The sequence below is a fragment of the Ceratina calcarata genome, unplaced genomic scaffold (genome assembly GCF_001652005.2).
Source record: "Ceratina calcarata isolate Rehan_Ccalc_2016 unplaced genomic scaffold, ASM165200v1 scaffold8, whole genome shotgun sequence".
NCBI classification, from domain to species: domain Eukaryota; kingdom Metazoa; phylum Arthropoda; class Insecta; order Hymenoptera; family Apidae; genus Ceratina; species Ceratina calcarata.
In genome coordinates this window covers 885985-900587 of record NW_017179316.1, presented here as the reverse complement: position 1 = coordinate 900587, position 14603 = coordinate 885985, and the positions used below count along the sequence as shown (strand labels likewise).

The following is a 14603-nucleotide window of genomic DNA, read 5'->3' as shown; positions in this document are numbered from 1 at the left end:
AGAAACGGTTTAATACGACGTTCGGTGATCGTCGAATTAAACGGAACGAGATATGTGTGTGTCGACTAAGTGTGTAAAAGTCGACTCGATCGGCGATTACCTCTTACTCGGCTGTGTACGCAGCGGAACGTGCACGGTGACCCACAGGTTCTTGAACTTGCCCGACGATCTGTTTCCGTACCAGGTGGGGACCAGGATCGCCTGTCGGCAGGAGACGTCGTCACACCTCGCTCATCCTCCGCATCGTCAAGACGTTCGTCGCTCGACTCTACACGCCACGGGCGTCGTATCTTCTTTTCTTTTTCTCCATCGAATTGTTAAACGAGCACCGCGGGAGTCCTTCCGCGCAATTCTCGATCGTTCCGTAATTTTATCATCGGGACGTTCACACGTTTCATATTTCCGATCGTAAAACACGGTAGATCTCTCCAAGAGCCATCGATTACTTTCGGCGACGCAGCGGACATCAATGCTATCGATCAACATGAGAATATTCAAAACAGTGCTGCTACTTGCCGTGGTCTATTTATTCAGAGCCGTCCAGTGTCTGCCGATTGCTGACGAGACGTCGATCACGGATCCATCGAGTTCGACGTTGACACCGCCGCCGACGCCGCCTCTGTACAGCTCTGCTTCCGACGATCTTTACGATCAGCGGCAAAACGGTACCGAGAATTATCGTATCCACGTGGACGGTTTGGTGTTCGTCGTTGCACCCGCCGAAGCTCTTCTCGCCGCTGCCGCCGAGAATAAACCTAATTTACCGGTAACTAGTCCGCCGAAACCACCTTCGACTACACCGGAGAACGATCCTAAACCGTCGCCAGCACCCAAGTCGGTACAAAGGTATTTTTTCGAGTTTACTCCCGATTAAAACAATACTTTCTCTCTGTCGATTGTATTTCACTCTTGTCTATTACTGGTTTGTTTCGACGTAAGCGCGAATCGTCATCGTATCAACGCCGAATTTTCGTTTTAGGGCTGGCTTGCGCCTAGCGAACTTCCTCATTCCACTGCTACGTCGCATTCACCAAGCATAAAGGATTTCTACCGCTGCAAGACATTGTACAACGCCTTCTCGTCTCATCCTCCCCGCCTCGTCATCGTCGTTGTCATCATCGATGCTCAACGCGTTTACCTTGCACAACTTTTCCAAGAATCGAGTTCCTCTAAGAAATGAACTGCAAGCGGAGCTGAGAATACTCGGAAAGCTAGCAAACTGTGTCAGGTCCTTTTCTTATTCTGGAGCTTGGTACACAGACTTGCGCAGACACACAATGGGTGATTCTCATCGAAACGAAATTTATTTGATTAAAAATTAAAATACATTATTTACGAGTTCCTTTTTTTTTTGGGTATATCATCACAATACTTTGTATAAAAAATGCTTAGGGCTATGATCGTCAGAATATATATCATCGTTCGGGTGGAATCGTTTCATTTTATTTAGCAAAAGAAGAGAAGGAGTGAAAACGAAATTCGACCACTTTCGCGTCAATCGTAACAACGATGCACGAGTCAAGTTTTACCGTCGAGAGAAGGAAAGGGGTAGGCAGAGAAATGATACGAAAAGAGTCAGTGTAGCACGTAATTAGGTTAAGGAGAACGCGAGCTTCCTCGATGCTTGCTTAGAGATACATACATATATATATATACACACACAACGTTTTCGAAAAATTACACGACGGATAAATTGTGACTCACAGAAGCGTGTACAAGAATATGTCCTTTAAATATATCTCATCGTTAAAATAGAAAGCAATTCCGCCTACGACGTGTTCTGTTTTCCCATTCTCGTTACGATACTCGGGAATAATTTTTGATAAATTCTATCGGTGAATAATCACGTTCGAACGAAAAGTATTCCCGGACACGACATCGGACACAGTATCGCTCGGCTCGAATGATTCGTACATGCCAATGTGATCCTCGCGTGAACGTGTGTCGTAAAACTAGCGTACCCTGTTGATACTTCTGTTTCTCTCGTCGTTCAAATCGACGAGAAAAATGAACTTCGACGAACGAATTCTTCGACGTATGCGAAAACCTGGTCACTGTCCTCGCTAAGAATGCATCAAGACTTAATACTCTCGAGAAAATGATTCGTTACTACTACTAATACGATAAAACGTGATCCGGTGGGAAAGAGAAGACGGTTCATTAGTTAATACAATTAATTATACGTCATTCATTTATCTATCTTCTTTTTTAAAAGCGATTAATCTCAATCAGTTTTATAACGCGAAATAACTAGCTATCGATTTAACGGTGATAATAACGCGAAACGATAATTGTTGAAATTACTAGTTCTCATAGACGGATGACGAATGAGTACCTCGGAACGACTATGTTGAAACCACGCCTGAATATTACAGGCTATGCAGAATTTAGCTTCGCAATTACGAACGGAGACTCGTCACTGTTACTATCATCATGATCATCATTATAATTATTATTGTTATTATTACTATTTACATGTCTCTCAGAAACTAAACGTATCGAAGCAACGCGCACGCGAGTATTTGCCACGCCGGCGCGACGGACGCGAGAAACCGATGGACGAGTTCGATGCAAAAGCAGAAATTAAAATGCTGACGTCTAATCACAGCGGCACCACTCGCCGGTAAAATGGCCTTTGACGATTGCCAAAAAACAAAGAGTGAAGGGGTGGGGTTGGGGTTGAGGAACGAAACGAAGAATGAAAAGACGGACACCGATCTAGGAAGAAGGATGGGCCGCTGCGTTCGCGTTGAGATCCTCGCAGTCTGTAACTCCTCCGGGGCCACTATTATTAGCAACTGCGGGCTCGTCAAATGTTAATTCCTCCTTACCCGCCTACAGAGGAATTATTCCATTTGACATCTCTTTTAAAAAGTTAATCGGTGATTAAAAGAATTCTTAGAACGACACCAGACGCATTTCATAGATACGTGTCGGTAACATCGCCGACTATTACCTCTTTGATAAGAAGGCGACAGTTCTCCATCACGCTACGTCTTCTGTCCGACGTATTGGTCAGGATATCGTCGGACCGATGCAGATTCTCCACGGTTTTACGGAGCTCCTGCAGTTCCGCTATCATCGTCTCCAACTTCGTTTCTAACTCGGACCTGAAAATTACCAGACGTTTGCAACGATCTTCCCCTCCCTTCGTACAACGCCGTCTCTCGATCCACGGACGATAAACGTGAAATTACTTCTCCTCTTTCAGCTCCTGTATGCACGTGTCGTTGTCGAGCTGTATAATTCGCAGCACTTTCAATAATTTCGTGACAAGGTTGTCCACGTCGATCACTTGGTCCACGAGGCCGGCGGCGGGACAATAGTCCGAGGCGAGCGGACCGTCGTTCGTGCCGGTGTCGGATTCGCTTATCGAGTCGCAGTCGTCGTCCTCCTCGTTCTCGACCTGCGAAAAAATTACGCACGTCGCCATCGACTCCGCGATACGTTCAGTCGTCGTTCTACTCTCTTTGATTTCCGCTTACTTTGCGACGATGTAAAATGGCTTGGGTGAGATTCGTAAGACTCGAACATTCTTCGTTGGCGCGCGTCTTCTTCAGATTGCTCTCGTCGACGGTTTCCGGGAAGCTCAGAGCTCGGCGAAGGGAATCGCTGCTCGATACCATGTTGTGCGAGTACGTGTCGGGCAAAGGAACGTCTTCCAGCACGCTCTCCATCATCAGACAAGGCTCGGTCTCGAAATCGAGCAGGTCAGACGACGATTCCATGCTCAGTTCTAAATGATTCATGACAAGAGAATCGACGAATTAGAAACTGCTGTCTGATTCGTATCGATGAAATGTTCTACGTCGCCGTGCGAACTCGGCGTACCTTTGTACATCTGCTTAGCCGACTCCAACGTTGCTCTCTTATCGGTGCTTCTCGCAGCGAAAGGATGCGTCGCTGCGTTCCGGATAGCTCCGATCACCGCAGAGACGAACGAACCACTCTTCGGACTAGGTGTACATTCCTTCAGACTGTGCTTAGAGCTGACAGGACTCGACTCGATGCTGCTGTTGCTCCTACTGTACGCTTCGTTGTGATATATCACGTCCTACGAGGAAATTCCAGTTACACGCCGTACCACCGACGAGTCTCGGGGGACAATAGGGCGGGAACAGAACGGGAAGTGAAACGTTACCTCGAGGTCTTTCACCGAGATGTTATAGGACGTGATCAGTTGATCCACCAATCCTTCGAGCCGTGTTCCGAGACCGGAAAGCGCGACCGCAGCTCCGGAAACAGCCGCACCTTGTGTAAGCAACAGTTCTCTGCTTCGCCGTTCCACCGCGTTCAACTTCATGCTCATAGATAAATTTTCTTGTCTGTCGACAAACGAAAGACACGCGGCGTCGATGAGAAAGATGTAAACGTTCCAAAGTACGATTTCTTCTGACAAACAGCGTTACCTTCGTTGTTCGCTGATTCGTACCAAGTGTTTACACTCTTCGGTTTGTCTCTCCAATTCCAGCTCTCGTTTTCTCACCAATTCCTCTGTCTTCGCAAGCTACGAAGAGTAGTCGCGTTACAAATTATCGCACGTTGTCATCGTTCCTGTGCTAGTGAAAAATTAAAGACATACCTCTGCTTCGGCTTCTTTCAGCGATTCTGCCAGTGAAGCTTTCTCTTCCTGGAGAAAATCTTGCATCTCGGCGGACTCCGCTTCCAGCTCCTGCTGCTGTTGCAGCAACGCTTTCTGAGCAGCTAGGCTCTTCTCCAGATCCTTGATCAGTCGGCAAAACGGTGTTACATCACTATCGAAAACCCCCGACTCGATCGGAACGCGAAAAGAAGAGCGTGGTGACGTTACTTACTCTGCTCAACATGCGACAAAGGGACTGTAAGTCAGCTATCTCCAACTGTTGATTGGCGACCACTTGCCCGGACGATTGTAAGTGACACTCCAACTCCAGGAAACTGTCGCTGCCCTCTAAAAATCAACCATTCACTCGACGTTCATTCCTCGCCGTCCAGTCAGTGACAGACCAAGCGTCTACTACGATTCAAACGTCGATACACACCCGCGTGTTCCGATTGCGGCGTTCCCAGCATCGCCAGTACGCGTTGCGCGTTTCTATCCAATTCCTGTCGCGCGAACGCGTGATCGGCCTTCTCTTCCTCGAGAAGACGCTTCACTTGGTCGATCTCGGCTCTCAGCTTCTCGTTCTCCTCCTTTCGACTCGAGGTTTCTTCGTTCAAACGTTTCAAGTCGCACTGCATCGCCTGCAGATCCTCCCACGTGCCTTCCGTTTGACACTCCTCGTGCAGCCTCTCGACCACATCCGGCCCGGGAACGGCGCTCGGTACACCGGACAATGCGTTCTCGATGTCGTCACCGGTCAAACCAGTCTGCACACTAATCTCGTGATAAATACGCGTCCTCTCGGCCGTCTTGTTATGTTTAGGATACGGCGGCAGACATCTCTGCCCGGAGATTTCCCTCGCGCCGCCGCTCCTCTTCTCAGCCTGCCTGCTCAAACTGGCGTCTCTGCTCCCGGATCTGCTTCTAGCGGTCTTGTCTGTCTTGTCACCGACTTTCGCCAGGCCGATCTTGTTTCTGTTCCTTCTGGGCAGCGTGGCATACGCGTCCAAAGCTTTGTTGTCCGCGCCCAAAGTCATCCTGTCCGTTCTGGAAGCTCGGGGAGGTTCCGTGCGACCCGTGTAAGGTACTACCCTGGGCGTGGGCAAAGGTTTACGGACCTCTTCGGACGGCGTCGAACTCGGTGTGCGTGCACCGCGCGTAGTAGACCCGCCCCTGGACCTGGAGGTTCCGGTCTGGCCGCGAGCACCACGCTGCGCGAGGTCCTTGTTGATCTCTGTGGTGAGCACGGATGGCAGTGAATCCGGGATCGGTCTCGTTCTCGTTCGCGGCGGTATGGAGGCTGTCCCGGAACGGAATGCCGTCGACGTCCGACTGCTACTCGGCGTGCCGGCGTCATTGTTGGTCTCCCTCGCCGCCGACTTGTCCCTGGATCTCGCTCTGTCCCTCGGCGTCGCTTGCGTTTTGATCAAAACGTTTCTCGGCGTCGCCGTACGTGGTTTAGTACGGGGAGTAGCGGACGAGTAAGGAGTACTCAGCGGCGTCGGCTTCGTTCTGGCGCCTGACTTCTGAGCCTCGACCGCGCTCGTCTTCTTTTTACTGCTGCTGGAAGCGGCCGTGGTTCTCTTCACGTTCGTCCGATTCGCGCGAGCCGACACGCTACCCGCTACGGAGGAACTCTCGCTGCCACCTTCGCTGGTACCCTCTCCGCCGTTGACCAAGCGCACGTCGTCCGGCAGAGTGGCGCATGGATCCTCGTAGACCGAGCAACAGCTGACCAGACTAGAGTCGCAGGACGCTTCGTCGAGACCGCCGCAGCTGCTCGCGTAATCTATGCTGTTTCGACTTCGCACCTGAAAGGAACGGAGGTGCAACCATACAGGAAATAAATAATTACTCCGATCAGTTTCGTTACGTCCGTTTGAAGTAGACGACAAAAACGACCAGCATACGCTTGTATCTTTTTGTTTGGTCTTTGGAATCGGGTGAAAGCTACCTGGTAGTATCCTCGACGCCTGAACCAACGGTTCTTCTCGCGTATGAATTACTAACGATCCCCTTGAATCGCCCCGACCCAGTGAAGGTACTTTCGCAGAAAAATCTATTTACGGAACGAAACGGGTCGTCCTGTGTATAAAAGAACGACGGCCTTCACCGTTTCTCGTGCAAACGCGAACGAGTGCAGCAACGAACGCGCTGTGCCTCGCGGGACGATACTTTGGGACGTAAGGGCAGTTTCAACGTAACTAGTCTATCTACCCACAGATCGATCCTCACCCTGGGAACTTCAACGGTGCAGCCCTCCACGCCGCTGTCGCTCCCGTCCTTGCTGTCTTTCCCTTCACTGGCGTAATCCTTCCTGTCGTTGTTCACAGTCGAATCAGTGGGCTTAACTGTCTCGGACGTCACGTGGATCACGGTGACGTTGCACTCGCTGTTCATCGTTCCGTCCAAATCCTCCTCGGCGAGGAGCTTGCCGGCGTCGACCAACGGCGACGCGAGATCCTCTGGTACGCCCGAGTCCTGCCGTGCCACGTTCTGCACCGTCGACACCTTCAGGCTGAAGTTGTCCTCGAGAGGAGCCTTCTCCATCTCGAGGACCGGCTGCTGCTCGTTACCAGGCGACACGCTCATTTCGCGATTGCCATTCTGCAACGAAAGTTTTATAGAACTGCGTTATGCGAGAACACGGAAGAACAGGACTGTTTGCGGAACGGTCCACGAATCGACGGGGCAATTAAAATCCAGACGTTGACCGTGAACGGGCAATCGGACGTGTCCATTATTCGATCAGCGAGAGTAATATCCGGGAGTGGTTCCAGGATCGGAGAAAGTGAAACACGTGAAGGAAGGAGGGACCGAGTAATTTTCGAGCGCCAGACGAAAACTTGGTTTCGCGATCAATTGTACGCGGGAAATTAAAGGGAGGGCTCCGAGTCTCTGGTTCTGGAGAGGATGATCGAGGTGTCGTCGCGACCATCGAAGCTGCAACGATCGAAGTCGGGGCAAGACAATTCCTCACCGAGCGAAGCGTTCTGTCTACGGTGAAATTGTCGGCAAAACGTGTGTACAGATAATCGACGACGACGTCGAAACGCTGACGAGCAATCACGAGCGCGATTACCTAGTCGCGACAGTTATTCGTCCCCCATAACCCCCGGTTCCTACATAATCTCTTTCTCCACTTATCACCTCTCTCCCTGTCTCTTGGCCGTTACGTACTTGAATCGTAATTGACCAGGAAGATAGCGTCATCGCACGGTGTTCCCCCTTCCGGACAAGGTCTGCTCGCACAAACAGTCGATGGCGTTCTAACTCGCGTCGTCATTGAACGATTATTCCCTACTCCACGCGAACGTATCGCGGATGACAAACGAGAAAGCGTTGTCACGAATCGCGCACAGATACAGTTTAAAAAACATTTTTTTCAGATCAGCTGTACGATATGATTGTTCGGCGAACAATTGCGTAAGATTGCTCTTTATCGCATTCTACTTAAATTATTTTAATTTTATTTCGCGTACGTTTCACTGGTGCTCATAGCTGTGGAAAAACGAAATGGATCGAGAGATCTGTCAGCTGCAAGAGACACTCCTGATATCGAGAGAGCGTGATGTGAAACGACAGAGAACTTTGGAAACAGCGTACGTGTCCGCGTGCGGAGACGGTCTGCGGGAAGTCCCGAAAGCGGCGAGGCCGACTGACCAAGGAACCCCGGTGGCACGGCTCGTGCAGCTCGTCGAGTGTTACAAGGCCTACGGCCTACGGGATCTCAGTCACCGTTTCGTTCGACCAACGACCCACACGACTCGCTGCTGAGAGAAGACGGGGACAACAGGCACAGCGACAGGAAGACGGTCTAGACAGATTTAGAAAACAGTGGAACGAGGCGGAACGTCCAGTGAATTTGTGAATTGCGAAGAAAATCGAGCTGAGTCACTGTAATATATCGGAAGTACGGGAAACCGTTAAAACTGTTCCAAGCCACTGACCTGAACGTTTCTTATTTTTCAGAACTACGAGGAACCTGAAGAATCCAGTGATCCAGGGCCGCGAAACAATAGGACAAGTGTAACGAGGATTTCGTAGGAAGACCAGATTGACCATCGAATGATTTCGCTTACCTCGTCGTACCACGAGATCACGCTGTTAAATCTGACGGACCTTCTCGGGAGAATCGGCGACGTCAGGCTCGTTCGGGCAATTATTATTCGCGGATCGACTTGCAACACTAAACGAGCCATTGAAATCTCGTCGTGATCATCGACTCGGTGGACGACTGCAGACGACTCCCGCCCGAGTAATCGATCCTGACGCGTTGCATAAGACGCATCTCGCAGTTTCGGTTTACAGAAAAACATCTCCGCTCCATTACACTGGTAGATCAACGTGTGTGAAAAAGGCGATCATCGTCACAGAGACACAGAGAGAGAGAGATGGGCGCGGACGAAAGGGTCAGAAAAATCGTCGGAGATGGGATTTCGTTGAAACTAATCTCGAACGAACAGATCCTCGAGGTGACAGGCGACGGATGCAACGTCGTCGTGTCGAAGAACCGAGGGATGGTGAGAATCATCGGTGATGGGTGTCGGCTCAGAATCGATCAAAACATAGGCGACGTCGAGTACACCGGAGATGGTGGACGGGTCGTTCTGGGTGTGAGATCGATCAAGGGCAAAATGAAGTACGTCGGCGACGGAGGACGTGTCAGGTTCGACGGTGGCCCGAGGGAAGTCTCGAAGAAGAGGACCAGAGAAGAAAAAGAGGCGAGCGGAGACGTCAGCGTCGAGGACAGGTCCAGAGAGAGGACCCAAGAAGAAGCGGAGAACGCGTCGAACGGAAAGAGAGAAGAGAGGACGAACGATTCGATTAAATCGGAGAAGAGAGGAGGAACGAGGACCACCGTCGAGTACGACGAGAAGATCGTGAAGAGGTGCTACGCGAATCCCGGGCTCGTGGTCAGGACTGTGAACGGTGATCGTTTCGTGAAAATCGTGCCGAGCCAATGTAAAACGAAGGTGAAAGTTGGCGGGTGAAGTTTTATTCACATTTCGGTCGGAACGAATGCTCCACGGGGGAACGGTGCACGGGGGAACGGTGCACGACCGTCGGGTGAGCTGGTCGTGGCGAATCATTGGCGAACGTTCGATATTCGCGATCTCGTCGGATGGTACGAGGGGCACGCGAGGGGCAGTCGTTGGAACATCTGTCGGGAGGTCGCGAGGTTTCTCTGCTAGAAATGGGTCGCGGCGTACCAGTGAAATTACACAAATCCCACGCGAGTAACTTTCGATCGACGTCGGAAGGGAATAGAAATACAAATAGTCGCGGAACGGGCGATCCGACGAGAGTGGTGGCAACACGGTTCACAATTTTAACGGCGTTCTACTACTCTGCCAGTTCACCAACGCGTAGACAGCGAATTTTATGTATTTACTTACTACGACTGTGTAGAGACAAAAGTATCGAATAAAGCGATTACACCGATAAAACCGTGACGTGTTTATCGAGACACCGGACGGATCACGTTTAGAAAATATTTTTCAGGAGAAACCCGACCACCGACGACGAGACACACCTGACGAGCCGTCGTTAATCTTATCGTTCGATCAGATTAATCGTCGGTGACACGTCGGTAAGTGGTCGTGATGCAGCCTAGGATCGCGACGATAAACTTTTGGCAAATCCGCAAATTTAATTATTACGCACCGCGGCATTTAATACATCGTAACTCGATCGATACAAGTAAGTATTGGTCGTAGTCACTGTACCGGATGGCCGAACCGTCTCTTGGACGACAAAAAGAGCGTTCGAACGGAACAAAAGCGGAGGGCGGAGCGGTATCGCCGCTCGATCGCCGCTCGATCGCCGCGTATGCAATTAACAAAACATACGGGGAAGGAAAAGAGTGGTCGCCAAAGTTCCATACCCCGACTCAGCGAAACGTGTATCCGTTGTTAACGAGGCCACGTGCGCCTTCGCGCACGGTCGGATGCCGTTCCTACTCGGCCATTCTACTACACGTACACGATCGTCATCGATAAAGTTCGAGCAGAGACAACAGAGAACACGATGGCCACTGAATTCCTCTCTTTTCCGAGATAACGTGCACGCGTCACCCTTGACGCGTGAAATCCGTCGACTCGCCCAACTGAATCAGACGTTTTGACGGTGATCCACGTAATTACAGAGTCGATAGTTTTAACGCGAGTCGTCGTGACGCTGCGATCCTCGTCAGACGGCAGCGAAGCTGCCCGCAATGCAGGCGAAACGGTGTTCCGATAACGTTGGACGCACTACTCACCCCCGTTCGTGAAAATCTGTTCGACATCGACCAAGATACATCGGGGCCACGGTTCGATTTTCGTCGTGTCTACGTCGTGTTAAAGTCGTTTCTCGCCCGCGGTGAAACGAGATTCCCCAGGTGGTAAAAGGGCTGTGAAATTAGACCGTGATTCAGATAAACGTGAAAACTCACGAGTATCGCGGCGTCGCATTTAGATCCACGTTCTAGCCAGAAGCACGAGCCGATGCGTTCTAAAAGGGAGGAAAAGGAGCGGAGTCTCGATTCGTAAGCTCGGAAACGCGACGGACCCTCTTTCCACGGCGTGTTACTCTCGTGCACCCTCCATTTCACGGACAGATTTTTCAGGGACGTTCGCGGCCAGAATCGAACATCGTGGGGGAAACCTTTTATGCAATTTCGTGCCGCGACCCGTACAAAGACGAAACCAAATAAGGTAGCTACGTATCGCGCGTAACGCGAAAACCGGCCGACGTTTCTTTCCCTGTAACAATAATCGTCCAACACTTCGGTCGATGATTATTGTTCATATTTTCTCAGACGAACGACGCGACGCTCCTCTACGAAATTAACGCAACGTGAAATTTGCATGGGCTCGCGTGAAAGTACTCGGTCGATTCGACCAGCAAAATCGAATTCTTCGCCCGTGTGAATCATTCTTCTAATTTCGACTACGACAGGGTGGCTCGAGACCGTCGAGGCACGATGATAATTTCGATGACACGATGTACGCGAGAAATCATACGACGGTGTGAGTCGATTTATAAATAGGTAACAGGATGTCACGGGGCTCTATTTTTCTCTACCCATAAGAATTCGATTCGGATTTTACCCGCTGCTTGGATCGAATCCAACTCTCGACTGTTTCGGATTTCGAACGGAGAATATTTCCGGCTCGACTACGTAGATGGCAAAAGGTCGAAATTTCTGGGAATTCCAGCTGCTCTCGGTGTAGTCGTCGCGTCGAAGCGAAGGTAGTTACGAACGGTAACGCGTTCTGCGTTCTGCATCCGATCCAGAGAATTGGATCTTGGAAGGGGAGATCGTTCGATAACAACGTTCTGGCGATTCCGCTGAAAACTTTCTATGCGAATTCCTCGACGCTCGCGGCGAGGCTGACGAAAATCCCCGATTGCATTATGCCAACGAATTTCGCGCGAAAGTGGGACTGATCCTTCCCCGATGAGTCAACTATCCTCGCGATGATGCGAGCACGTAATTGCATCACACACGCCGACGAAACTCCGTCGCCGAAGACGTGGCCGAAAAAGGTGACAGCTTCGCGAAACGTCCTAATTATAATATATACACGCATCGACCGTACAGAAACTGTGCAAACTGATAAACCTCTATTGTTCGTGCTCGAGTCAACGTAAGTAGATATTAGTTTTTACGCCGTGCTACAGACGAGGACGAAAAGTGGTTTCGGTTGTCGCGCCACTTGGACGACGAACGAGCCCTCCAACAAGACACATTTTCCGAAGACCACCACCGACTCTTTTTTCTCGACCCTGAAGAACGTGGTTCGTCTTCCACGCACAAACTCGCTCCTAAGCGACCTGACCTACGACGTCTATTCTCGACCGGCTCGAGCTTCCTCTGTAAAACGAAACAGAGACCAGCGTACCGATCGTGGGGGACCACGTCACGTGAAAAGTAATTATTTCCGGGCCGTAGACGCGACGTGCCACTGTCAATGAGCGAACAGGCATCGCAATTGTCATCGAGTACGATAGCGGCTTTTTCTGCCGCGGAGAAATTATCGGATCTCGTTCTCGTCTTCGTGCGAATCGAAAACGGTCCGTGAACGTGTTCGATGACTCAATGACGTGCGCACGGTGGGGTCGCCCCCCAGCGAAACGATCTTCGAGGGGTTCGCACGGGAGGCCACGTGTGCTGCGCTCGACGAATCCACTCGCGTTCACTCCGTCCATTTTCATCGCCTTCACGCGCCATGGGTCAATGTAACCCGGACGCGATACAGCGCTCTCGACAGCAGCCAGAAATCCGCGCAGAGACCCCTCCGAACTTAAATCATTTCCAATTCAATCGTCCCATTCGGCGTTGCAGCATATTCGATCCTGTCTGGACGCTGCCAACCACGCTGTCCCGTTCCTTTTTCGTTTTCACGTGTACCTTCTTAAACGTGTACACTTTCAAACGAATCGACCGACCTTTCCGGATCTTTTCGAACCGCCAGCGGCTTTAAACGTTTAAGCCGATATAGAGAGCACGTCCTATAGGTCCAAATACGTCCCCGAGCTATAAAAGTGGAGTGCATAGGACGCCTCAAGAGCTTGAGAAAAAGCGAGACGCTCTAATTGGAGCGCGTGAGGACGCTCTCTGCTTCTCCAAGGGTCCGATGGTATTAATAGCCAAACGAAGAAAATAATGTTGTACATCGTAACTGTAAAATTGAATCACCGGTGAACCGCAGCCAATTTAGCAATTCGACTGAATGAAAATTCTCTCATACGAACACGTCTGTCCCCCGATCAATACGCATGGTCGTGGCTCTCCTGTATTTACCCATCGCCACACCGAATTTCGGTAAGATTAGAGTAAGATATCGCGGTCTAATTACACCGCGATAAAAACATTCCATCTCCGCAGAGGCGAACCATCGGCACGAGTTCGGACAACCCGTAAAGTTATTTGCAGGCTGCGTTTAAAGGGTGGTTAAACAAACATCGTGCTGTCCGATCGTGACACGGCACCGGCTTAGTGTCACGCGCGACCGACTTTACCAGGCTGATACAATTAGCTGAGAGCAGCCTAGAGACTGTTGAGTATCGTCTGGTTTCTCGTAATAAATGTCGCAAAATACAAAGGAAAGGATCGCTGAGCAGCGGCTGCGACTATTCACGCGGCCGTATCTAGTATTTGTGACTCGTACGTACACAGATCGTTCTTCAGTACCAAGTGGAGAGCAACGATGACGGGGAAGGACGCGAGAGACGAGGCGAGTGCGCGGGACGGCGGTCAGGTCAGGCCTTGTGGAATGATTTGAACCGGACGGTAAATATATCCGCGAGCCGGATGCCTGATCCGAAGCAGGCCTCTCGGAAGGGAGAAACTACCGTCTCGTCAAACGAAGAAACGCGACTCTGCATTCTGCAGAGGCCGTTTACCGGCAGCTTTCGGCCGCGGGAGCCTACCAACATACACCGAGACGTCTCTCACGCGTGCATCTATCACCCACGTGACAAGGAGAAACAGACGACTTTTGCCCGGCCTGAACACGCGTCCACATGTACCTACCTCTACCTCTATCGTCGTCGAACGTTCTCAGACGAATCGAATGAAAATAATTAATTCGTTCGATTATCACGAGTATAACGCGGAATATATACGCTTTCGACCCTGTTCCCAATCCCCCGGGATCCCATCGTTACCGTGTAGCCGCGATCATCCACGAGAACGTCGCTTGAGAAACAACGGCCAACAAAGAGGAGCGTGTAGGAACGTTGTTCCATTGAAACCTACTCTCGACTTTCTTCGATCACGCGTCGCCAAAAAGGACGTAGCAGCGAGTGTGATTACATATTTCCCACACAGGTCTCTCCGATTCCGCGGTCCGAGTCGACGAGACCTATGTTTAAGGATGTATAGGCCATACACCTAAACAATGCTGGCATGTTGAATTTGTTATTACAGATTCCTATTACTATTAAAAATCTAAAATTATAGTGATTTCAAATTTTTTATAGGTAATAGTATCACCTACAACTTATATTCGAAGTATTTGTCGAAATTCCG

At 50.5% G+C, this 14603-nt stretch overlaps 3 protein-coding genes across 4 annotated transcripts; 2 read left to right on the top strand and 1 right to left on the bottom strand.

The window, feature by feature from the left end:
- Positions 1 to 231: 231 nt before the first annotated feature.
- Positions 232 to 1262, top strand: LOC108631024 (uncharacterized). Its single transcript, XM_018034693.2, has 2 exons — positions 232 to 846; positions 980 to 1262. The coding sequence occupies exons 1-2, from the start codon at positions 470 to 472 to the stop codon at positions 1038 to 1040; spliced, it is 438 nt and encodes a 145-aa protein (XP_017890182.1). The 5' UTR covers positions 232 to 469; the 3' UTR covers positions 1041 to 1262.
- A 92-nt stretch (positions 1263 to 1354) lies between these two features.
- On the bottom strand, positions 1355 to 8924 carry corn (microtubule-binding protein cornetto). Of its 2 annotated transcripts, none has more exons than XM_026818499.1 (12): positions 8665 to 8924; positions 6818 to 7189; positions 5022 to 6393; positions 4815 to 4930; positions 4583 to 4723; positions 4410 to 4507; positions 4142 to 4325; positions 3832 to 4054; positions 3486 to 3736; positions 3198 to 3406; positions 2957 to 3110; positions 1355 to 2835 (listed from the first exon to the last, which is right to left on the bottom strand). In XM_026818499.1, exons 1-12 carry the CDS (start codon positions 8899 to 8901, stop codon positions 2719 to 2721), a joined length of 3474 nt encoding a protein of 1157 aa, XP_026674300.1. In that variant the 5' UTR covers positions 8902 to 8924; the 3' UTR covers positions 1355 to 2718. The 2 variants fall into 2 exon arrangements, with proteins under 2 accessions (XP_026674300.1, XP_026674301.1); XM_026818500.1 differs by having other exon boundaries at positions 2743 to 2864.
- Positions 8925 to 8952: 28 nt separating this feature from the next.
- LOC108631022 (uncharacterized) lies at positions 8953 to 11625 on the top strand. The gene has a single exon (XM_018034691.2). The coding sequence runs from the start codon at positions 8977 to 8979 to the stop codon at positions 9574 to 9576; it is 600 nt and encodes a 199-aa protein (XP_017890180.1). The 5' UTR covers positions 8953 to 8976; the 3' UTR covers positions 9577 to 11625.
- Positions 11626 to 14603: the final 2978 nt, after the last annotated feature.